The 25704-nt window shown below is 40.6% G+C and overlaps 1 protein-coding gene across 3 annotated transcripts in view; it reads right to left on the bottom strand.

Moving 5' to 3' along the window:
* CCDC172 (coiled-coil domain containing 172) overlaps positions 1–22181 on the bottom strand; it is a 43641-nt gene extending 21460 nt beyond the window's left edge. The window contains exons 1-7 of one of the 3 annotated variants that reach the window (XM_075215598.1): positions 22039–22181; positions 20378–20463; positions 19771–19887; positions 17233–17398; positions 16668–16769; positions 16469–16571; positions 15219–16362 (exon numbers count right to left, since the gene is read on the bottom strand). In XM_075215598.1, the coding sequence (XP_075071699.1) occupies positions 16284–16362; positions 16469–16571; positions 16668–16769; positions 17233–17398; positions 19771–19887; positions 20378–20463; positions 22039–22129 (744 nt within the window). In that variant the 5' untranslated portion in view covers positions 22130–22181 and the 3' untranslated portion in view covers positions 15219–16283. Of the gene's footprint in view, positions 1–15218; positions 16363–16468; positions 16572–16667; positions 16770–17232; positions 17399–19770; positions 19888–20377; positions 20464–22038 lie in introns of those variants that run through there. The other 2 variants (XM_075215597.1, XM_075215600.1) reach the window with 2 other exon arrangements.
* Between the last annotated feature and the right edge of the window lie 3523 nt (positions 22182–25704).

Below are 25704 nucleotides of genomic sequence, written 5' to 3' on the forward strand. Positions count from 1 at the left end.
AGATTTATCTTTCACTATCTCTGTCCCTGAATGAAGTACAGGAGTATAAAAGTTCATAGCCTAGTGAGGTAGCTGAGAAATCAACTCTGTTTAAACTTGATCAAGTGGATCAGCTAGTAAAGAGTATATATAAAACTCTTAATTATAAAGACGATCCTTCGGCTGATGCAACTCAGGATCCTCTGTTTGGGGATAGATTCTATTCCAGTGCACCAGGTGGTCAAAGGCCTGGTCTCTAGAGGATGGCAAACTTCAGAAGAGAAGGTTGATAATTCTGTCCGACTGGATAAAATGTATCCCTTTAAGACTAGAGATCTGCTGAATTGGTGCCTAGTCCGCAAGATTGATTCAGCAGTGGCTAGGTTGTCAACTCACACTACTATTCCCTTTGACGATAGTGGTGCCCTAAGGGACCCTATGGAAAGAAAGATGGAGGCATTTCTAAAAAAGCTTCACATCTTGGCAGGGTCTTCCTTAAAGTCAGGCATTGTGTATATCTTAGACCCTGAGAGTCTAATCTCTATTTGGATATTGTGGAAGGTACAAATAGGCAGTACCTACTGTGGAGGGTACTATGCAGTGGAGACTATGCAGAGGGGTATTGATTTTCTATGCAAGGCATCAGTGGATTCAGTATCTTTACCTGCTAGGTCTATGGCTACTGCGACTGTTACCAGAAGATCTCCTCAGAGAAAAACTTGAAACCCTAATTCACAAACTCTCAGGTGGTAAATCCTTACACTTACCTCAGGCTCGTAGGAGTAGGTTCCCAACCGCTGTTTCCTACAGACAACAATTTAAAAACTACGAGAGTCTACAGGCCAGGAAGGCAGTATACGAGACAGAGTGCAGCTGGTCCCTCTAGGCAGTTGCTTCGTTCCTCTGGAAAAAGGGGTGACCTAGGCAATAACGGTTCCCAAAATCAGCTCCCAGTCTCAGTAGGGGGCAGACTTTTGGGACTCGCACAATATGTCCAGGATCGCTGGGTTATCGATGTTGTGAGGTATGGATATTGCAGAGTTTTCTGAGGTTCCAAGGGGAAATCATCTCATTGTCTCAAAGAGGCCAGCTTTGTTCCACGAGTTAGAGGCACCAGAGGGAGGCCTGCAGCCTTTCCTACAGTCCCAGGCAGCTGTAGAGGTTCCTTCAGGAGAAGAAGGCACATGTTTTTTTATCCCTCCTTTTCTGGTCAAGAAAGCCTGAAGGGCTTTCAGGTTTGTCTTATATTTGAGGTGTCTGTACAGCTTCATCCATGTGAAACACTTCAAGATAGGGATGCTATATATCAAGAAACTTCTCTGGTGGTGGTTGATATTCAGGGGCTGATTTTCATCAGCCCTGGGTTGATGGTCTCAGTCCGAGAGCAGACTTTCTTCCAATGTGTTGGAGGTGCTGCCGAAATGGAGGGCTGTCCAAAACTTTCACCCTCAGTTGCAGGACAAGATTCTTCATGTCTTTTTTATCCCCAATTTTCTCTTCTTGCTCGGGGCCTCAAGAAGATCAAGCAAGAGCAAATTGAAGTGGCAAGCATTCTCCCATTTTGCCCAAGGCGACCTTGGTTCCCTACGACTCTGGAGATGTTGGTGGAACTCACGTGGCCTCTAACTCTGCAGCAAGATCTCGTCCACCAGGGTCCAGTGTTTTTTTGGGTGCCAAGGATCTGGCTTTGGCGTCATGGAAATTGTAAGGCATCTTCTGAGATGTAAGGACCTGTCTTATCCTGTAATCGAGACTTTGCTTCAGGCCAGGAAATGTTTCATCTAAGCTGCACCATAGGATCTGGAAAAAGTTTATACTGTGGATTGGTGATGGGGTTGGCTCTGTCCACTCTGAATGTGCAGGTTTCAGCTCTAAGTATTCTGCTGGGTAGAGAGCTGGCTTCAGAAGATCTATTAATTATTAAAGGCAGTTAGAAGGATCAAGCCGTGGGTCAGACCACTTGTCTCCCCTCGGGAACTTAATTTGCTGCTCAATTATCTTGTAGATTTTCCATTTGAGCCCCTTAGTGAAGCACCCTTAGGAATCTGACTCTCAAAGTTGTATTCCTTGTGGTCATTACATCAGCAAGGAGAGCTGGGGAGCACTGGACTTTATGGGCAAAACAGCCGTTCCTGAATATTTTTGAGGACAGGGTAGTGCTTAGGTCTAATCCTTCTTTTCTTCTAAATGTCATCTCTGATTTCCACATCAATTAGAAAATTGTGTTACCTATCTTCTATAGGAATCCTCAGAAAGAGAAGAAAAACTTCATAATTTTGGCCTAGCTAGGGCAATTAGGGTGTATCTTTCTAGTACACAGCCATCTATTCATACTTCCCACAGTAGCAACTAGAGGTAAGCTCCCTTCTACCCAAACGATGGAGAGCTGGATCAGAGAGCTGACTGTCTGAGTATACAGGGGAGCAAATTTGGACATTCCTGTGGTTCGTAGGGCACAGTCGACGAGGGCTGCGTCAACTTCGGGCTCATGTTTCCATAGACGGAGTGTGCAAGCCAACAGCATGGTCCTCAAAGCACACTTTTATATCTCCTTTTGGTTGTGTGTGCTAACTGGTTCAATTTTTGGGGAAGAGGTGCTGCAGTCTGCAGTAAAATAAAGTTGCTTTTTGTCTGAATAACTGAGTTATGTTTGTCTTGCTCTCCCTCTATGTTATTGCTGTGGTGCATTGTTAGTTGCCATTAGGTGAGGAAGAAGAAAAAATAAGGTTATACTTACCGTTAATCCTGTTTCTTTGACGAAACTCCATGGCAGCCTATATCTTTCTCTCCCATGATATGTTGTTGTGTTTTTCTCAGGAGGAATTGGGAGACACTCAAAGACAGAGCTGGGAAGGTGCAGCTGGGCTAAATAGAGGCGAGGAATGCTTCTTTTCCTGCCTCTACCTAAGTGGAGAGGGACTTAATCCATTGTTGACTGGCATGGAGTTTTGTAAAAGAAACAGGATTAACGGTAAGCATAATCCTTTCTTTATCAGCAATAGAAAATCTGCTATCACTCTGGCTTAATAAATAGACCCCTAAATCAGAATTACTGTTTTGCATGTAGAACCAGTACTTATGAGAATTTCAAATGTTTGCTGTGGGGCCCAATATATATATATTTATGCCTTCTATATGCCACACATTCCCATTGTATGTATTCTGTGCTCTAGCTTTGAGATACCACAGCAGCTGTTGACAATTGTGGATACTCGTCCTCAAGCTGCTGGATACAGCAATCAGCTACTATGCAACAAGACTGTGCCCTAACGCCAGACATAATGTTAACAGAGTACACAGGAGAGAGGGAAAACCAAAAATAATTCTGTTCTTTAAGTGTTTGGCTGCCCCTAAGCATTATGCAGTCTCTTATGTGTAGGGCTCCCAAAAAACATTTTAAAGTCTATGAGTCGGACTTAAAATTTAGGAGCCAGGCACATTTAAAAACATTTTTATATGGTATTCACTGATCATATACTAATATAAGTCACAATATAATGTATGCACCTGTCTAATTAATGATATATGAAGCCACACACACACACACACACACATATATATATATATATATATATATATATATATATATATATACTGTATATACAGTACAAAATAATTAGGCAGGTATGGAAAAAATGCTGCAACGTAAGAATGCTTTCAAAAATAGAAGTTTTAATAGTTTAGTTTTATCAATTAACAAACTGCAAAGTGAATGAATAGAAGAAAAATCATAATCAAATCAATATTTGGGGGTAAATGTGTCAAATAGTGATTTTTGCAAATCGCTGATATCCGACGAATTTGCAGCAATAGCTTTAAAGGCAAAACTTCCCTACTATTCAAAGTCGCCAGATAGCGACAATTTGCTAAAAACGCTATTTGATACATTTACCACTTGGTGTGACCACTCTTTGCCTTCAAAACAGCAACAATTCGTCTAGGTACACTTGCATACAGTTTTTGAAGCAACTCGGCAGGGAGGTTGTTCTAAACATCTTGGTGAAATAAGCACAGATCTTCTGTGGCTGTAGGCTTGGTCAAATCCTTCTGTCTCTTCATGTAATCCCAGACAGAATCGATGATGTTGAGATCAGGGACTTGTAGGTGCCATTTAATCACTTCCACTTCCAGGACTCCTTGTTCTTCTTTATGATGAAGATAGTTCTTAATGATATTGGCTGTATGTTTGGAGTCGTTGTCTTGCTGGATTATTCCACATCAAATCAACACAGGGTTTCAAACTGACCGTGAAATTTTGTATAATAAATGCTGCCATGGGTGTAAAGAAAACCCCCAAATATTAGGCTAATATGTACACTGGTTTTGAAGTTATACGCATTTAAAGCTCCAATTTTATAATGAAAATGTTGCTTTAAACATTTTTTTAAACTGCAGTTGGGCCATTTTAAACCTCTTTTTATGGACTTTCTATGTAGTTTCTATGCAAAGCATTATGTTTCAATAAAAATTTAAATTGTAAAATTTTCAAAATCAAAAGTTTGATTTTCTCAAAAAATGTTTTAAAAACAACTCAGAAATTGTTCATACTCTTGTTAATAAATCTCCAAAATTGTATTTTGGGATCATCTGCTACAAGAGCTTTCACTTTAGATTGTTTGATAACATAATGACAATGAGAACTATCTAGGCCTGTTCATTACTTTTAATTATTCTCTTTAAACAATCCCTTTGATGTATATGATGTACAATGACACAGTATGTTAATTCTGAAATATTTAAAACATTTGTGATAATTTTATGTCTTTCACATATTATAAGAAAGCTTATTACAGATCATTACCATTTGGTGATGGTGCTACTTGATGGGTTGGAACTAGCTGAAGGTTTCATTTGTTTTTAGTTATTCCATTACAGAAAGCGGGTACATTCAACCTGTTGGACTTAACAGATTCACCTTACAAAGAACATCTACCACAGTGATCCATAACACATCCAGCTTCCCTGGGTATGATAAAGATGGTGATGGCCCAGCTAAATGGAGGAATGTCTCTTACTTCATCGATATTTTCATCTTTTTCCAGAATAAATACGAGCCACCATTTGTTGTCATAGACAGCAGTTACATACCCTCTGATGTCAGCAAGTGGGAGCTTTCCTTGGGATGTTGTCACTGTCTGTTCCAATAATTTTTGTGAGAAGGAAAATGTCTTCACAAAGATTTTTGTTATGTATGCTGCATGTATTTCAGGGTCCCAGGAATTGTTACTGTGTTTTTGAAGTGATTAACCAGAAATATTTCTGCCTCAATGTGTTCTTCTTGTGTTGAGACAGTAAAATGCATTCCTGTAATGCTTTCCTCTGCCCAGTCAAATAGCTGTTATGGTGTAAGAATTTGATTATCATATGGACGTTGCAGGCTTGCTCGGGATGGTAACCTCTACACTGTGCCACCTACACCATCGCAAGGCCCTTTGCCATGTGCAGTCCATGAAAAATGCCATTCTTCTTCTATACCAAAATCATCTTTATGAGCATATGTTGGCAAAGCTTTTCTTAAACTTAAATTGTGCAGCTGACCCATCAGGGAAGTAGAAAATCTTTTTTGGTGGTTTTTCAAATTTTATCTTCCACAAGTTTATGAGTTTCCTCTGGAAGCCGAAGACTGCCATTGTGTTGTGTACCCCTTCTGCAAGCTGCTGTTCCTCCCTGCTCCCAGCACACATTCTCCCAGTCTGATAGTCCACTGTAATTAAACACTCCGCTTTATCAAATGTGACACATATGGTACAGGGTTGGGTAGGCCTAAATTACTGACCATGGGGCTTTTCTTCACTAATTAAAGCCCACCCAAACCTAACCTGTCCCTGTAAAAGGCCTATTCAACACAACTGAAGTGTCTTTCCACGTGGAGCATCGTCTGCGCAGTAGTGGGAGCAGGCGCTGTCTGTAAAATCTTGTCCCCCAAACACACCTGAAGAGGAACGTGAATTCCTCTAATGAAGTGAACTGGAAAAAATATAGCTCTGTTGATTTGTAGTGCCTCAATAAATATAATTATCATGCATCACTCAAAACTGACTCTTGTAGCAGATGATCCCAACATGATGCCAAAATAAAACTTTGGGAATTTATTAACAACAACATGAACAATTTCTGAGATGTTTTCAAAAATTTTAAAATATGGCTTTTTGAGAAAATCTAAATTTTGATTTTGAAAATTGTACAATTTAAATATTTATTGAAACATGCAGCTGTGTTAAATATCATATAAAAGCCATACAATGGGGTTTAAAATCAGACCTTGCCCAACTATCTAGCTAAATTAGGTGAGCTAAAAATGCAATTTAACAAAATGTTAAAAGCATATTTTTCATAAAAAAATTGCAGGTTTAAAGGCATATAACTTCAAACCCAATGTATTTCAGCCTAAGATTTTGAGGTTTTCTTTACACCCATGGCAGCATGTATTATACCAAATTTAATTAAAATTAGAGAATGTAAAGAATAATTTTTCTAAAATTGTGTTGATTTGATGTGGAATGACCCTGCTGCAGAATAAAGTTGGAGCCAATCAGACACCTCCCTGATGTTATTGCATGATGGATAAATACTTGCCTGTATTTCTCAGTATTGAGGACATCATTAATCCTGACCAAATCCCCAACTCCAATAGCTGAAATGCAGCCCCAAACTTACAAGGAACATTCACCATGCTTCACTGTAGTCTGCAGACACTCATTATTGTACTGCTCTCCAGCCCTTCGGCAAACAAACTGCCTTCTGTTACAGCCAAATATTTAATATCTTGACTCATCAGTCCAGAGCACATGCTGCCATTGTTCTGCACCCCAGTTCCTATGTTTTTGTGCATTGTTGAGTTGCTTGGCCTTGTTTCCACGTCAAAGGTTGACTGGTCGCAATTCTTATATGAAGACCACTTCTGGCCAGACTTCTCCAAACAGTAGATGGGTGTACCTGGGTGCCACTTGGTTTTTCCCAGTTCTGAGCCGAAGGGCTGGAGAGCGGTACAATAATGAGTGTCTGTAGGCAATAGTGCATGACATAAAAGGACAAAACGATATACGTAAAACAATGGAATACACAACAAAAAGAATCTGAATAGCAGATGCAGAGCGGCGATGTGAAGTGGGTAGCAGGAGGGAAGCAGAGAAGGGGGACAGAGAACATGATTGAAGGTAGAGAAGATACAACAAAGGTTGGAGGACTGAGAGGAGATGAAAGATTTGAAATATGCAGTGCTATGAATATGTGTATTTTCTTTTTTGCCAATCTTGATGCATATTCTATAAGAATTGTCCGGACCAACGTTATCTGTCTCAAGTAACAACCAAAAGATGATTTGTAATATGAAAAATTGCTTATGATCAACATCGAGTAACAAGTCATTTACAAAACATGTGGTCACATGACTGGAGTCAGTATTGTGAATATGAGACTCTCTGTGATCTTTACAAGAGACATTCAAAAATGAGACCTGTTTTAGAAATAAGCATACATCGCTACTTGTAATAACTGAAAAACGCCACTCGTTATATGCAAAATTGTTTATTATTACAATCCAGTGACTGGCCCGTGATAACACATATGGTCATATGACCGGAGTTAGCGCCGTGAACAGGTGAATATTAGCCGGCTTTATTGCAGGGTCTAGAAGAGATGTCTGAACCAATAAGACTTTATCTTTGATGACACCGCCCATTGAAGGGGCGGAAAAACAAGTCAGGAAGACACCAGCAAGTTCAGAAGAACCCTATGTTTTTTTCTTGTTCCGTGTATACACGTTTTTTGAGACAATATAATCGATTGGAGTAATACATCTTTTTTGCACTTTATGCTAACAGCGTTATTCAATCTCAAAGACTCAAGTATGAATTCTAGGGAGGATACCAGGAATTATCATCAGTCCCTGTAAGGTACACCAGCTGATTGTTTACTAAAGAGGAGACAGTTCTGCATACTAAGTGTGCTTGGGTTCCCTAATTACAGTTACCAACAGACCTGAGCATTCAAGGACGCAGGTGAGAAGGAGGGAATGAAGAGCCGGGATGTGGATGAGACTCACAGGGTGCTGGTGCAAAGTGGTGGGAAGGGTTTGGAGCAGTGTAAGAGGGAGAGGGTTGGAATAGGACGGGAGCCTCAAATAGGAGGGAGGTCACCAGGTGGTGAGAGGCGCAGGGGAGAAATGGAAGGAAGAAAGGGGTGAGATTGGGACTCGGCGGGGGAGGGGGAGGAGGGCTGAGTGGAGAAGGGCAGAGAGGGAGGGAGGAGATTGTAGAGAAAGCAGAGAGGAGAGGTAGAGAGGAGAATGGCACAGGAAAGGAGGGGAGTCTAAGGAAGAGTGTCAGGAAGGGAGCCATGGGCGCAAGGAAGGAGAGCAGACTAGAGGCAAAAAAAGGGATGGGGGCTAGTAGGAGAGGATGTGGGGTGACTGTAAGGAGATGCGGCAGGATAAGAGGGGGCAGATGATAAATAACAGAAGATAGAGTGAGTCTGCAAGGCAGCATATAGGCAGAGAAGAGGTGGGACAGTGGCAAGACAGGCAACAGAAAGAAGGGGGGAAGTAATATACTGATGGAAGTACAATTATAGATCACTGACAATAAGATTATGGAAAATCAGTTAAATAAATGCAATGGAAATAAAAGCAATGGACGCAAATGGAGAAAAGCAGTGGTGGAGGAGTCATAACAGTAGTTGTGGAGGTGTCATAAAACCCAATCCTCCATCATTAACCACTGTATCATTAATGACCCCTCTATTTTGCATCATTATTAACCTTCACTCAGTTACCTACCATCCTTTCATTAACTCCTCTCCATCACTCACTGCTGCACAGCTCCTCCACATTTATTCAGAAGGCAACTGATCAGTATCCCCGATGAGTACTTCCATGCCATCACCAAGCAAAAGCCCACTTGATCAGAGGAACTCATTTGTGACTGGAGCACCGCTGAGCAACTTTACATTTGGTGCTCTAGAATACCGTGCACACAGCATTCTGGGACATCACTGAGATGCTGGTGTTGGAGGTCAGAGCAGGGAGCTCATTACAGAGATCTCTGCTGCTGAGTACACAGACAAATGTCCTGATTCATGCAGTGCACAGATCCCTAGGAGTTAGGCAACATAGCACAAATCTCAGGACCCATAGCCCTGGCGCCTGGTATTTATGGAGCCATGACATAAGAAACACATTCACAATGAGCCAGGTGTTTGTGCTTTGTAAATGGAGTATACATAATAGAAAGATGGATTGAATGTAGAATGTAAGCTCTCGGGGGCAGGGCTCTTTCCACCCTATCTCATGTCTGTCTACCTCGTACGACCCTAAAGTCATGACTGAATTATTTTGCTGTTTGTTTACTTACAAACATGGATTTCGTAATGGGCCTCACGCTTCCTATAATTGTAAGCTCATAACTACCCATGTATATGTTAATGTGATTAATTATTTTCATATATCAATTATTTTGATTATTTTATTCATGTACATCATATCTGTACAATGATTCCTCAGTACTACAGAATCTGTGGCGCCCTGTAAATAAACGTTGATGATGATAATGACTATGATGTATATTGGCACCAATGTATAGAGCACTTAATAGATGAATTAGCAGAACAATTTAATGCAGTGCTTGAAATAAGAATAGAGAACTCTACAGGAGGGAAGTGATAATGTATAGTGCTAGGTTTAACTATGAAGAACTTATAGAAGGCTGGTGGATGCAGGAGTGAACCTGGCATATTCTTGAATCAGCTGATTTCTGCAAGGACAACTATGATGAAAAGCAAAACGACTATTAGAGACGGGTGCTTTCATCTAAAAGCGAGAGTCGCCGGGAGAAGAAGCTTAATTTTTCAAGAATGCAGCTGAAACATATGTTGCTGGTCTAGAAAGAAACTAAAGAAAAGTAATAGCTCCAGCAGTATCCTGTGGATCTAAGGCAATGGGGAGTGGAGGAAGAACATGAAAAGATCATAGGAAAAGACTCATGCACATAAAAACATATAGAGAGAAGGCGTTTCACCATGTGGAATAAGCAGGTCCCAGCACCACTATTCACAGAGCTGTACTGAAATCAGAGTAAGCATAGACTAAATCCAGGTGAATGTACTGTCATGTGGGGCATCAATGGGTAGCGGGGTAACAAGCAGTAAACCAGTACATGTGTGTAGCTGGATAGCATATATAGGAGCACTACAAGGTTACCTAACAGGCCTGAAACACAGATGTCGAGATCTCCTTGTGTTCAGACAACACAGCACCTAAAGGCGAAGGAGAGTCAGCAACTGCCAACAGAGAAATGTCAACATAAGATCAATAATACAGGACCTATACAGGGAACAAGTAAGTACACCAGATCATCAGGACCAGAAACACTCCTACAATGCACTTACACTGGATAGCAGCGAGAAAGCAGATTACAGGCCAGGAACTAAGGTTAAGCTGGTCACTAATAGAGATCCCAAGTCATAAGAGGAAACTGCTGAATGTAGTAAGTGTGCCGGTGTCTCACCCCACAGAGACTGCATTATAATAAACCAGGGTTAAAATACTCACAAACACTGATGTGACATCATTGGCCTTTGTATGAATCAACCAAAGAATGTAGTGAACTTATGCAGACCAAGCCTAGACCTCAAGCTTTGCTGGCTGATAGAGAAGCACCTCCCTCCTGACATCTCAAGCCAGGACAGAGGGATGAAAAAGCACTTGTTATTTCATCTATCATACAACACAGTCATACATACTGTCGTGAACATAAAGAACTTAGTTATTTATAAGGGTTAACCCATCACATAATTGTGGGGGATAAGGCCTAAATCATAACTGCAGTGTAAATACGGTATATTAAATGAAATTATTGATAAGTTGAACTACTGCAGTGTAAAATGTGAAGACAGAAAGTCTGTTGTATGTGTATTTGATGGCTCTGTACACTCCAGTGTGAGAAGATAGGAGTGTCACCTGTGAAAGCTTCAAGAGCCCCTGCTGGGAGATATATACTAACCTGGGATGGAGTTTTGACACCTGAATAGACTTTTAGGAACTGCTCAGCAAAGTGTCTGGCTCAAAGAGCCCATGTGCTGACTTGGCTATATGTGATATAGACAAAAATAATTTAATTTTAAAATATGCCACTTAAAAGCAATAAAAGTAGTGATCAACCACATATTCCTCAATAGCATGATGAAGGGCAGCTCATATGTCTAATTAAGAATTCTGCCCCAAAAAGAAGTTAAGGAAATGAGTGTAAGCTCTCTGAACACACTGCATTTAGGCGTGTTTGGTATCAAAAGACAAATTCATAAGGGATTCATTAATAATAAAATTGGGTCTGTGTGACACTCCACAGAAAAGTTAGGTCACATGCAAATGGTGATTGAAAAAAGTATCACAGACCACAACCACCAGGAGGTGGGAAGGTGTAAAGGTGTCTTTAAAAAGCTGAGACCAGTTGCAACAAATTGTCGGTCTTTTCGGAAAATTAATCCACATTGATAAGATGTCCATCTTCCTAGCCAATTTCCCATGGCACAGATTATGCAATCATGTAAATGATACTCTCATTGTAACCCCTTTTATTTTAAACTGCTTTGCTTGTTTATGTTATATCAGTTGTTTATTAATTGTTTTTCTTTATATCTGAATGCCCGGTACTTTTTTATATTAAATCTATAATTTAATATGTGGCATTCTTGATACTCTAACGAATCCATTAGCCTGTTAAGAAGAATATAGCTCGACCAAGTTAACCCTTTGAATGCCGGTGTGTGATTTGTTGATACATTTGATTGACAAGCTTAGTGTGTTCTTGCATTTACATTTGTGTAACAGTCTGGAGGAGTGAAGAGTTAACACTGTTTGCTGGTGTGGGCCTTGTTAGCCTGTGGGTAACTAGAAGCCTTGTGTGCCAGTGTGAGAGAGTATATTGGAGTCCTATTGCCCGTATTCAATAGGTGGTGGAAAACCTGAAGTGTGTGGGCTATGAGCGCTGTTTGGGGCGATTCAGTAGGTTTATAACCTGTGTGATAAGTAGAGAGAGAGACTGCGGGCTGGAATCGTGTGTAACCTCATACAGCAAACACCCCAAAGTCACGGCAGCTGGGAGCGTGTTCGTGACACATACAGTAGTCTTTGATATACTTTAATGAGATATAGTGACTTTCTGCTCTTTAAATAATTGCTGTTACTGTTATTGGTACATTATAAAATCTGGTAAGTTGAATGCTATCTATACATCAGGAAAATTCGTAATGAATTCCTTTGTTTTTTAAAAACTTCTCGAGCATCCTTACAGAAATGGTATTAAACCAGATTCCCCAGCATCCTATAGCTCAGCAACACACATATAATACAGCGGGAGGAAATCAGCAAGCAGATTGTTATTACAGAAACTCATTTGGCATGAAATATACCTCTCTGAAGATTGATATTTTCTGCTTATAAAACTTAACATAAAATTAAATTGCAAATATTTCTCAAACTGTGGCCCTTAGGCAATCCATCGCTAATATAAAACATTGGTTCAGCTCTAGTGGGCCTGTTTCCTGCTATGATTTATAAGGAAAGCAGCTACATTTCATTCCATAGAACTTCAATAATGACAATTTGTTCTCTTGCCTATCAGAATGCCAGGCCAGACCTTTACATTTAGATGGATAAACAAATTTGAGATTAAATTTCCAAGATACCCCTCATCCTACATGTATGACCACCCGAAAACGGCCACCTCCATACCGGGAAAGTTTTATATCTGTAACTGGCTGAGAAGCATAACCTTCACAAACACACAAAAACAATTCTCCTTCAGCCTCAAGTCATTCCCTCTCAAACTGAGGACACAATGTTTTAAGTAAATGGCAGCGGCATTCAGTAGTTCATTTTTAAACATACTCACTTTGATTAAAATGTAAATATTACAATTAAATATAGCGCAGAACGGAAAATCGTTTCAGTTTTCTTTGCATAAAAAAGTGAAACCCATTTCTTGGAGTTAAAGGCAAATGAAACTTGTCACTTACTGAGCCTAAGAGAAGGATTTGCAGAGAGAATAATGAGCTGACAGGGAACCGACTGGAGAATGCTTGGAGCAGAAATCCAGCTGGTGACACATGGGAGGAGGAGATATAGTGACAAATTGAATATTATGTAAAATGATAATGCACTAAAGACTGCACAGAGCATTCAGATGGTGCAACAGGAATGAGACTGAATTATAAAAAGTGCCGTTAGTGGGGATAAAATGTCTATCTTTTTGCTATGACAAGTCAGAGATGAAATTACTTTTGTAAACTGAAATAAATTTGATTTTAAGTTGATACAGTACTTGCAGTACTGCAAAGGCACGAAGGTCCTTTCGTCTGGCAGAAAGCAAAACACTATTCCAGCCCAAACTTGGAGAAATGCTTCCAATAAGGACATTCCTGCCACATCTTCACGTCACTTCTCTCCATGTTTTACCCTGTACGTTACGTCTATTCTCCAGGTCACAGTTTTCTTGTAGGTTGATGCAGATTTTAATCTATATTTTACACTTCATTCTCTGTACACCAGAATAGTAATTAATTCATAAAGTGATGAATGGAGAAGTCATTAAGATGACACTTTCATAGAGGAATTATACAAACCAAAAAAAACAAACCTGTAAGTGTTATGTTCTGAGAGAATCGAATTTCCAGTGAGAAAAATAAAGTCCATCTGGTCTGTCTATGGGACAATTGTCTAGGAGCATAAACTGAAAAATACTGTGATCAGTAAGAACTGTCCCTGGATGGACAGAACCCACACCATGGTATCTTCATTCTGAAGAATCACATTTAATGGACAGTAATTCCTTATTGCCAATATCGCAATTCTTCTCAGATGAGGTCATTTGGTGAGTAACATAGGCACATGGATGCAACAACATCTTCTCAAGCACACATAGAGAGAGCATTGCTCCAACAGCGGAATCAGAGGCATTTACTTCAACAACAATAGTATGCAGCACGGTGGCTCAGTGGTTAGCACTTCTGCTTGACAGCACTGGGGTCTTGAGTTCGATTCTAAACCATGGTCTTATCTGTGTGGAGTTTGTATGTTCTCCCGGTGTTTGAGTGGGTTTCCAGTTTTGTTCCCCACTCCAAAAAAATTATAAATATAAAATACTACTAGTAGGTTAATTGGCTGCTATTAAATTGACCTTAGCATCTCTCGGTCTGTGTGTGTGTGTGTTAGGGAATTTGGACTGTAAGCTCCAATGGGGCAGGGACTGATGTGAGTTCTCTGTACAGCGCTGCAGAATTAGTGGCGCTATATAAATAGCTGATGATGATGATGACAATAGGTAGTTTGGTATTTGGAAGTACCCATATTGGTGCTCATATAAAAAGCAGACTTAAGTCGAAAAAAACCTTCTTAGGTAATCATTCGCCAGGAATTCCATTTTTGGTGAGTTGTGTAATAGGAAATATTATTCCTGAAAAGTGTTTTATACATTTTGATAGAAGTTTGCAAAGCCAATAAACCATTGCACTTTCATTATTAGGGTCAGGCCAATTAACAACCACATCAATCTTGCTGGGATTCATGGTCAGACTATCTGGGAAAATAATATACCCTAAGAATTGTAATTGGGCTTTTTCAAATCACAGTTTTCCAACTTAATCTATAGTTGGTTCTTCTCAAGTTTCGGGCACAGTACAGACGTTTGTGATGTTGCTCAAGGTTACCAGAAAAAAAAAGATTGTCATCTAAGCAACTACAAATTGATCCAGTAGATCTCTTAAAACATCATTGCTGAAATGCTGGAAAGTTACATAGACAGAATGACCAAATACTCAAAAGGTCCATATCTGATCCTGAAGGAAGTATTCCACTCATTCCAAAATTTTAGCCTTCTGTAGCCTCTCAAGCAATTCAGGAGTTAAGGAGTTGGTAACAGTTCTTAACCAAAATCGTATTTAATTAGACATAGTCAATACAGGGACGTAAGGTAGAGTCCTTCTTTTCAAGAGAGACTTCAGCTGCACCAACTTGACAAGTAAATCCGCCCAAAAGGTATTGATGATCCCAGTAATAGCTCAATGGGGCATTTGTAGGGGTAATTAGGAGGTAATTGATCTGCATTGTTTTTATCACAGACATCCCAAAATTTTCTGTATTTTGGTGGCAACTTGTCAAAATCTTTAGAAGAAAGTTCAAAGACCAGTTGGGCTCCAAAAACCAGAGACCCTGGAAGACAGTTAACGTTGCAGAGCTCAGAGGGAAATGATAAAGATTAAGTATTCAATTTGATGGAAGGATTATGTGTAGATAGTCAGGGGATTCCCCCACAAATTGGAAATTTAGGTGAAGCAATCAAATTAAAGCTTATAGTTTCATGATGTCCATTTGCAGCTGGATGGTCTCATAAGTTACTGTGCCAAAAGACAAAGGAGACCCATGTACAATCTTCATAGATACAGGACTTTATTTAATCCACGATTCAATGTGGTTATCCTGAGATGATGTCCAGGAAATTGCCTGGAAGTGACCTGGAACAAAGTGTGATTGCTGGGCAGAAGGTCTCCTGCGCCTTGAGCCAGGGAAATTAGTTATTTTAAGGTGGAAGTTGAACAACTGGGTTCCTTAGAAACAACTTGTTTAAAGTCTGTTATAGCAATGGTTTGACAAATCTTATTTTGGAAGGTGAATGCATAATGTCCTAAGTTTTCACTATATAGACAAAGATTCTCAGCATGACGTCTGTATTTCATTCAAACTGAGAGGTTTCCTAATGACATTAAATTGCATGGGTTCAGGTGAGACACCTGGACATCCTAATGATGGGCCCTAAAGCAGTATAGATCTATACAGCTGATGCATTAAAGTTACCAATCCCTCTCTCCTTCTCTCGCACAGTCTTTGATCAATCCAAATGTATAGCCGGATAATGCATCAAGAAAACCAGGGGTCTCAACTCCTTCACTTGCTCAAAAAGACCCCAACGGAACTGGGTTTTTTGGTCAGAAGAATACTAGGTGGTGGAGAATAGTGACATAGACAATGAGATGAGACATCCCCAACAATCAGTAACCTCATTTATGTGTAAATCATATAGGACCCTGTATGTCAGGTGTAGTTATTATGTTTCCTGAGATCATGGAAAATGAGATGAGACATCCCTCAATCTATGTGTTCATCATACAGGAAGCTATATACCAGGTATAGTTAGGGCAGTGGTTCCCAAACTGTGCGCCACGGCTCCCTGGGGTCCTGCGTCGGTCTCACAGGGGTGCCATGGCCAGGGCCGGTGGTAAGGAAGGCAGGGGGACTACTTGGCAATTATTTTGGCTTAGGGGTGCCTTGAAGAGACCCTAAGAGAGCCTTGAAATGAGAAAGTTTGGAATCCACTGTGGGTCCTGAGAAGTTTTCTGAGAATTAGATGAGACAACTCTAACAATCAGCAACTTCAGTCTATGTGTAAGTACTACAGGAAGCTGCATGACAGGCAGACTATGTTGGAGACTGCGCCCTCACCTCAGACATTCTGCATCCCTCTGAGGCTTCTGGCTGATTGTGAGTTTCTCTGCTTTCAAACTCTTAGTAACACAAATGGCTGCAGCAATCTCTTCGTCCAAACCTATGTCCAAGAAACACACAATTTAATAGTACTTCAGTCACACAGTGATTCTGGTGGGAGCTGTAGCTTAGTAACAGACAAAATATTACAATTTACCTTTCAGTGTTTCCTGTAATTCACCCAGATCTCTCTGGAGTAAGTTCCACTGGAGATGGAGAGAATTCAAATGGATATTTTCACATTTCAGGGAATGGATTTCTAGAAAATAAAAGTAAAAACATAAAATAATAATTGTAGTGACAGACGAGCAAAAAGCTATGGGATTTTGGCATCAGGCAAACACATCTGTATAACTGGAGTGGATCATGTCTGGTAAGTGAAATTAGCAGCTAGTGACACCAGGTAACACCTGGGAGGGAGAGTACAGACATAGGCCACCTGGTGAAAGTAGGACCCCCAGCACTGCACCAGCCAGTGGGACCTGTCATTCCACAACAGCTGCAGACGCACAGGAGTGAGACTCTTGTCTCTAAACTGAATACATCTGACAAGCATTCGTTTGGGTACATTCTTCACACAAGATAGTGACCTTTACGAACAGCCACAATGCCTATGTGCCTCAGTACTTCTCTACTTAATGGGGAAACTGCCCTTGAACAGCCCCTGATGGCCACACACAAAGAAAGATTGTAAGATACAAACCATTACCAGTGAAACCCACCATTCCTCAGTGTGTCAGCCTCCATTTCAAGACTCTGGCTTTCAGCTTTGGCCTCCTCCCGGGCCAGCTCTTCTCTGTTACTTGTCAGCCCATAATTAAAGTTATAATCCAGAACTTCCTTCATAAACTGTTCCTCTTCCAATGCCCGCTCTTTCTTCATCTCTTGCTAACACAAATAACATAACCACTAGTCAGGACGTGCTGGAATCCACAGATGATACATGAATTGTTATTATTATAATCCTATATCTATAAAGAACCAGCATATTATGCAAAGTTGTACATGGAGGGGACCATGACACCAACAATTTACATACAATGACGTGAAACAAAAGGTAAAGGTAGCCATGCCCAAATGGGCTTACAATCTAAGAGGTGTGGGGAACCCTTGGGATAACAATTGGTGGGCAAAGTGGGTGTGGGTATTGTAAGGCAGAAGTATTATTAGCCTACAATAATGAAGCAGCCTTTGGTGAGCGGTGTTTCTGTGCAGCCTCCGGTGGCGCGGTACGGTTGGACTGAGGAGAGACAGTGGAAAAATGAACAGTCACCTGCTAGCACTCATAACCGTCCTTCACTATCCATCTAAACTGAAGCGCCTTCCTCTTCTGTCTTTTTCGTGCTACATGAATAAACTCTGAATAAGTGCTTCACACTTTTTCCCTTTCCATATGTAAGAGATTGCTACAGGCAGGCCTGTCTTTATACCTGTCGCATTAAACGTATTGATCAGCAGGCTGAAAGTCTCCGGCTCAGAATATGTGTGTGTTTAACGTGGCAGGTAAATGGTGTTTTTCCTGCTGTGGACTTGAACTTTAGAAGGCTCAATAATAGCAGCAGCTGTGAACACTCTCCTGAAAAGCAGGTACCTGCTGGCAGTAATTGCTCTTCACCTGGGATAAGGACAGATGTCTTGTGAGAGTCTGGTTTTATGTTTATCATTTTGTTTTTGTCTTGTGACCTGAGCGCATAACCAGTACCTGCTAAATAAATCCATTTGAGTGCTGGTTACACCAAAATTGCTGGACTGTGACTGAGTTTTTAGTGGCTATGCTGCACATGCCAACCATTTACCCCAGGAAGCAGCAATCTTGCAAAATCCCCTGGTGCCACATTGTAAAAGCTTCTTTCAATGCAGACCAGCTCAGTCAGACCCCCGGCAGTGCCTTAATCGCTCAGTGACAGAGTTCATCTCACAAGCTCCATCAAAAGGAATTCTGCCAGGTGCTTAGTAACAGTCCGAATGTACAACTCCATGTTTAATGAATTCACAATACTTAGTCCCAACTTAATCTCAGAAGCAACCTAAAACCAGCTTAATACTTCTCCTTCTCTCCTGGCTCCTCAGGACAAACATATGCAAATTGAGGTCCACCACCGACACCATGCTACTGATCTACAGTCTGAGTATATTATCTGCCATAGCTCCCAGACTGTTACTCAGGCCTATGGTACTGCTGGAAAGGTAAAGTATCCTAGTTCCAAATGTCCAGCTCTGCATACATTTGTCGCTAGTAATCTGGGACAACATTAGTAGGGGAGAGAAGGAATGCTAATCGCCTTGAGCCAAAAGTTACAGCTAAGTAAGTCATTTTTAGAGAATGTTGTTTCTGAGATTAAGGGCTAGATTTACTAAACTGCGGGATTGAAAAAGTGGGGATGTTGCCTATTCAAACCCGCAGCTTAGTAAATCTAGCCCTAAGTGTTTCAGTTTTTTTCTTATTCTCTTTTGTTTATATAGTGCCAGCATACTCCAAGCAAACCAGTCCCTGACCCAGTTGGGTTTATAATCCTATTTCTCAGCCACATAAACACATATTCACCAAGGTCAATGTTTTTCAGAAGGCAAGAAAACTTCCACTATGTCTCTGAACAGCGGAAAGAAACAGGAGCAGCTAGACATGGGGGCCAGCTCTGTGGGCACTTGAGCACCCCAATATTTGTGCTGCCATTACCCATCTCTATGGCATTAGTCAGTCACATGGGGAGGGGGTGACATGACTACCCCAAATCATTTTAAAATGTGGCTCCTATGCACCAGTGATATCCCTTTAAGTGTTCCTCTCTGCCCATATGAAATGTATGGAATTTTGGAGATGTCTAAAATATTTTAATGCAGCGTCCTATCTGTTCCTGTAAATATATCCTCAATCTCATTATACTATTTGATCAATATGCACTCAGAACCTTATCCTCCTATGCCCCAAATGTATAACCTTATATTTAACTAAACATAAATCACAGGAAGTTCCAGGTCTACCCATCCACCTCCATTCATTGAGTCCCCATCCTGCGGAGGGGCAGAAGTATAAAAAAGATATGGCGATTGGCAGTCGTAGAATTATTGAGGGTGGAGTATTGTGCAGGAAGACTGATAAGAGACTGGGTCACATGGACACTGGTATATACTGTTTTTTCACTTTCCTAATAAAATGATAATGATGTTGCCCCTGACGCCTTTGATTTTCACCTTACGCCAGGAACACCCCTTGATATCCCATTACACAGGAGACCTAATTTTATAGAGTTTTTACACACAAGCTTAAACTGTAGATCCTGCGTTTCTTTACGTAGTTCACCCTTCAGAATCTCAAGGCCATCTTGTCGCTTCCTCAGAAGATCTTTTTGAAAACCCTTCTCCAGCAGGAGGAAAACCTTTAAACGCACAATATAAAGAAACTGATCAGAGTGAGTTTATACAGCAGCGTGCTCAGAAATTGCTTTAATGCTTTTCCTTTAATGAGAAACTGAATTGAAATGCTCAATGCTAGAATCTAAAGCACTTAAAGTTATTAATGCAATTGAACGATATTATGTACATGTCTATAATGGCTTCTAATAAAAAAAATGGTTTCACCATTGCTAATGATAAGTACTGTAAGTGGATATTAAAAAGAGCCGGGGTTTAAAATAAAGAAAAGCCTTAACAATGTGAGGGGGTGTTTTACCAGGCATTCTCCGCAAAACAGCAAGACCAGTATGTAAATTGGTCATTGATTTCTATTTGGATCGGGGTGCTGGCCCTGCTGCCCAGTTATATACAGACTGCTCACAGGGCAGTACTCTGTTCTCTGTCAGTGCTCAGACCCAGAAGCGAACGACCTCCTGACAGTTCCACTGTAATTGTCCCACAACAATTCCTGACCTTATTTTCCAGGACTTCTTTTGCTTCTCGAATCTTTTCTGTGACTTCAATAATTTTTTCATGACAAATGCTGGTTTCTGCTTTTACTAAGAATAAAACAATACATGTTATACAAATGTGTTGACTAATATGGAAAGCACAATTGCCCTGTCCCCCTATAAAGCTGCTGTCCTATTTGTTTTATAATTTAAAGCTGTCATCTACTATCATAATACCACAAGTTACTCATTCTTGGCAAACAAGTGTTGAATCCGTGTGTAACACCACCAATCTCTTACACAGCGTTTGTTACCTATGAAACAGCAAATTTATTACTCAGACTGGCTTCTGGGTGTGACCAAAACAGATACTAGACAGACTGAACATGTAGTATTACACAAAAGTTAATTTGCTTGTTATCCATAGAGTCCAATCTGTCATTTTTGTAGACATTTAGAAAAAGAACGTTTCTTTACACCGATTTTCATAGTTTCCCGCCAGTGGTCGAAATGGAAATTTGGAAGTGGTGGTATCGAAATGTAATGGGAATGTGAGTAAATGGAATTTGATAGTTTTACAATTAAAGCAGTGGGAGAAGTGACAGTATAGCATACCACCATATACCCATCCTCCCCCCACTTTGACCACTGGTGGTAGCTACAAGAAATTTTGGGCTCTGAGCCAATGGATATTATATATACAGATCTATACATTGGCCCTAAAAGAGGGACAAGTTAGGAGGAAAGGTACAGGGGCTTGCATGCACATTATAGGGACACTAAGTGTGTGTGTGTGTTCACACACATATATATATATATATATATATATATATATATATATATATATATATATATATATATATATAACTTTTTCTACTTATATCCAATTGCATAGCAAGATTCAATTTAACATGACGCTTTTTTATAGGCAATATGGGGTGCATTTATCCCATCAAAGTTTGAGGATATCTGCCGAGTACATATTTAGCGTCTTAGCGAAATTAGGAGGGTCACAGCAAAGTGTCAATGACGGTGGGCTGCGGTTCCAGGCCGGGGGAACCAAGCGTTAGCGGAAAAGCACTGCAGTAAGCGGCTAGGGGGGAATCAGTTGACAGCAACGAGGATACCTCCCCTTCAAAGGACGGCTATGTTCGATACCACTCTTATGGGGAGCTCCTGTAAGAAGCCAGGATAAAGGGGGGCGAGATCTCCAGGGCCAGAGGGCATTGAGGGCCCCTCGTATTGGTTGTGATTTATAGGTGATGGCTGTAGCTGATGGATGCACTGCTATTTTTTGCTACCTTTACAAATGTTGACATAAAGCTGTAACCTAGTTTCCCGCAAAACGATTCTCATGTCTTTATTTCAGGGGTAAAGGGGGTGGGTAATAAGGAAGGGGGCATCAGCCATTAGGCAGTTTAATATATAATATATAAAATATATATATATATATATATATATATATATATATATATATATATATATATATATATCAGCCCACGTTACTGCATTTGAAGATTAACTGGTAAAAGCAGCGTCAGACTATTATCCCCCTGTGAGGTTGCCTGATGTAATGTATGTAGAGCTGCAGTGAATACAATGATGCACGCTATGGTGAGGACGGGGTGTTGCGCCCCCTGTGGACTAAGCTGATTACACTATTTTCAGGAAAGGACTATTCACCCTCCTGGATGACTCTGTGACTCTCCTGAGCCTGCTGCTGACAGAGGAATATGTGGTGGAACAGAGAGTCCACACTCATCTCCTGCAGCATGGTGCCCGCTAGGCCGCGTTACCATGGAAACACCTCATCGCCTTCACCCACTCCCGCCGCTTCCCGCCCAGGCCTTACTGCGCGCACTGCATCCTGGGACCTGGAGTTCTCTGTGCTGTTATTCCGCGCCTGCTCTTTCCTGGACTGGACTACGATTCCCGGAATCCTCTGCGCGGCAGCTCAGCCAGTCAGCGCGAAGCAGCCGCCATCTCTCCGTCCTCTGCAGGACCCCTCAGTTGTAGATCTATGAATGAAAATGTTTATGTCACTAAAGTGGATATAGGTAACTTCTAGCTCTCCAGCTATGATGGAATCACTGTGAGGGTCACTGGGCATAGGGAAACTGGTAATCTTGTTGACATGGGATAATGCTATGCTGATATATATGGTTGTGTTTCATTAATAATGTACTTCTAGTTATTTTACTGGTATCTAAAAGAGTATATAATTGTTAATATAATATAATAGTAGCAGGAGCCTGGCAGGTATGTTAGACTAAGGGGTAGATTTATCAGACTTTATAAAAAGGAAAAGTGGAGATATTGGCCATAGCAGCCAATCAGATTCCAGCAATAATTTTCTAGAATGTACTAGATAAATGACAGCTAGAATCTGATTGGTTACTATGGGCAGCACCTTCACTTTTTTAATTTTAGAAGGTTTGATATATCTACCCCTAAGTCTCATGTGAAATGCAGAATGTTGTCTAAAACAATAACAAACTGATAAAGATACCCCAGGAAAATGTAATTAACAAAATGTTGAAAGCCTGGTGGAGCATAAGAGAATGCAAAAGGCATGAAGGTTCTTCATAGTCGCCATCACGTATGATGAAAGAGGTCTCCCACTCATCTCCTTAAGTATAGATGAGATTGTATGCTTCCCATAGATGGAGTTTAGAAAGGATTGTTGCTTCACAAATGTGCTCAAAGAATTCTGAGGTATTGGGATTTTTTTTTGTTATTTTGTTTAATCCTCTAGTTGGTGCATAGTCTTAAAAAACAGTCTTTTTTGCTCAACCATGAAGAACCCAGCTCCAGTAGGGCTTTTGTGGGTGAATCACCTTTTCAAGTGTATTTTATTGTATTCTAACATGGCTCGAGTTTCGAGCACATAAAAAGGATACACATAACCTCTGGAAGGGGTAGTGCAATGAGAAGGATGGTGCTGGGCAAGGTTCTGGCCTTGCATTTTCAGAAGATGTCTGCAAAGTCTGAATTTTTCTGAAGGAAGAAAGGATTGCAGATTTGAGGCTGCCAAAGGACTAGACTGAGCCAGGTTTAAAGATTTAGAAATAAAATATAAAAAAAATGTGCATATCCAAAAAATTTAATATTTTTGGTTAGTACAAAATGATCACAGAGAGTCCCTTAATCCAGGAAAACTGAACTGAAAGATACATTGCACAGAGTTTGCAATGAGGACTGGAAAACATATTTCTTGCTTGAATTGGTGATAACGTCCAGGAGGGTCTCTGTGAAACCACATAAATGTCAGCATTTTCAAGCAACAGAGACAGACAACATGGCTCTTGGTGCCACAAAACATACATAGACCCAAGGATTGTCTATGGAAGTGTTCCTCTTCAGGATCCGGACCTGGCAGTGCTCAGAAGAGGCCTCCGCTCACCTCCGGATGCTTCGTTGCAGCCTCACCCTGTACAGTGGTGGTAGATCTTTCACTGGCTATTATGCTGCTATTTGTTTGCCCATCAAATATAGTCCACAAGTTGTAATGCAGAAAAGAGAAGGGAAATAATCACAAAATGTATATTTTTTACCTCTATAATCAATGCAATTACTTATGTAGATGACAGCTGTCCTTTTATCTTGGTATACATACTGTGTTTCTAGATTCCCATACATTTCACATGCGTATTAATTTTAAGATTGACTTTCCTGTGAAATGCATTACCTGCTGATAGAAGGCGTGTTGAACTGCACAATCCATCAATGTCCCACTTGAAAAGATGAACGAATTCTGAAAACACAGACGAGTGGACATCTCTCACCGACGTGCAGGAATTTTTATATTGATAAAATTGTGATAGACCTCTCAATACTCCGCCTGGCCTGTCCATCATTTTCACATGCAGGAAAAATGTGTTGTTTTTTTTTATTGTTTATTGTACGTAAAATGTTCATGCAGGGATGTAATGTTTATTGTTTCTGTTTTATGATTTGACTTATTATTTCTTGTGCAGAACTGTCAGGGTTATATATGATTTCTATATACCAGTCACTTCTGCTGTGACTCCTACTTTTAGTAGGAATAGATAATAGTCCATACAGAATAAACATTAACAAGACAAGAAACAATAAGATAATTTTTGCTGGAGACAACGGAGGACATTTACAAAGTGCACCCATTATGATCGGCCAGTGAATTTCAATGCATGTCAAGGCATACACCTACCTTTCAATCTTGGAGATGTCTCCGGAAACTAGACGTGCGTCTCATTGTGCAGAGAGGATGACAGCGAGAAAAGCGGATGATGACAGTCTCCAACACTAACCAACCAAATTGCTGTTTGCGATTGCACTGCTGATGCTGATTGGTGCGTTCTTCGTCCCTCGGGCAGATATGCTTTTATACATGAGACATACATGAGACATGGGGCTATAATTACTATGTGGTGGTTCCACCGATTCCCGGCGCTTTAAAGTAATTTTCTTCAGACGGCAATTTTATTAAAGACAGAACACGATGGGCTTTGTCTTTAATAAAAGTTATTATGCCCAACTTGCGACAAGCTCTGCATCAGACCTTAGAATACTGAGTGACATAGTGCCCCCCACCCATTCCACACAAGGTAACAGGCGGAGGGTAGGCCAGTGTGTGTGTGGGAAGGGGGAGTGCCTAGGGTACCTGTGTAGGCCCTGATTACATGTGGCAGGTATAACACTGCATGAAGCTATGTTTTATATTTTCTGAAAATGCGCTTTTACATCAAAGTGCTTCATGGAAGCACAAATAAGTTCCCATTAGTATTAGTGGTAGAATAGCAATCTCAGATTAAAGTCCTACAAAAAATGCTTCATTTGTTCAAAATAGTTTTTATCTAAGTGGAACTGAAGCTCATATCAGGGCTTCCAGTTTCCACTGCACTTATGTGAGTTGGCATCCCGGCGCCCACATGTGGATGTAGGCCGAGACTGACCCGGTAAGCGGTAAGTAACCCTTAGCCCTGATTATGGTTCAGCTTCCTCAGTAATATTTCCTCGTTAAGTTGAGGCCATGTATTACTTTTTATTGCTATGGCAAGTGTCAATATCACTGAGATCGGGGCTCTATGAATGTGACTTTTGTTGCAAAATATATCTGTAAAAATAACAGACAGGCAGGGTCCCCGCACTAGAATGGACCCCTGACACACTCCACTATCTGCTTCCCTCACATGAGAACTTTAGAGATGAGGCACAAGAACACCCGGGACTGTTAGACTCATTGAGAGACCAGGGATCTGGCAAATGGATCAATCATCATCATCACCATTTATTTATATAGCACCACTGATTCCGCAGCGCTGTACAGAGAACTCAAGTTTTTGTTTTAGATTTTTGCTTATCAGTCCT

This window comes from Mixophyes fleayi, chromosome 6 (genome assembly GCF_038048845.1).
Source record: "Mixophyes fleayi isolate aMixFle1 chromosome 6, aMixFle1.hap1, whole genome shotgun sequence".
NCBI lineage: Eukaryota > Metazoa > Chordata > Amphibia > Anura > Limnodynastidae > Mixophyes > Mixophyes fleayi.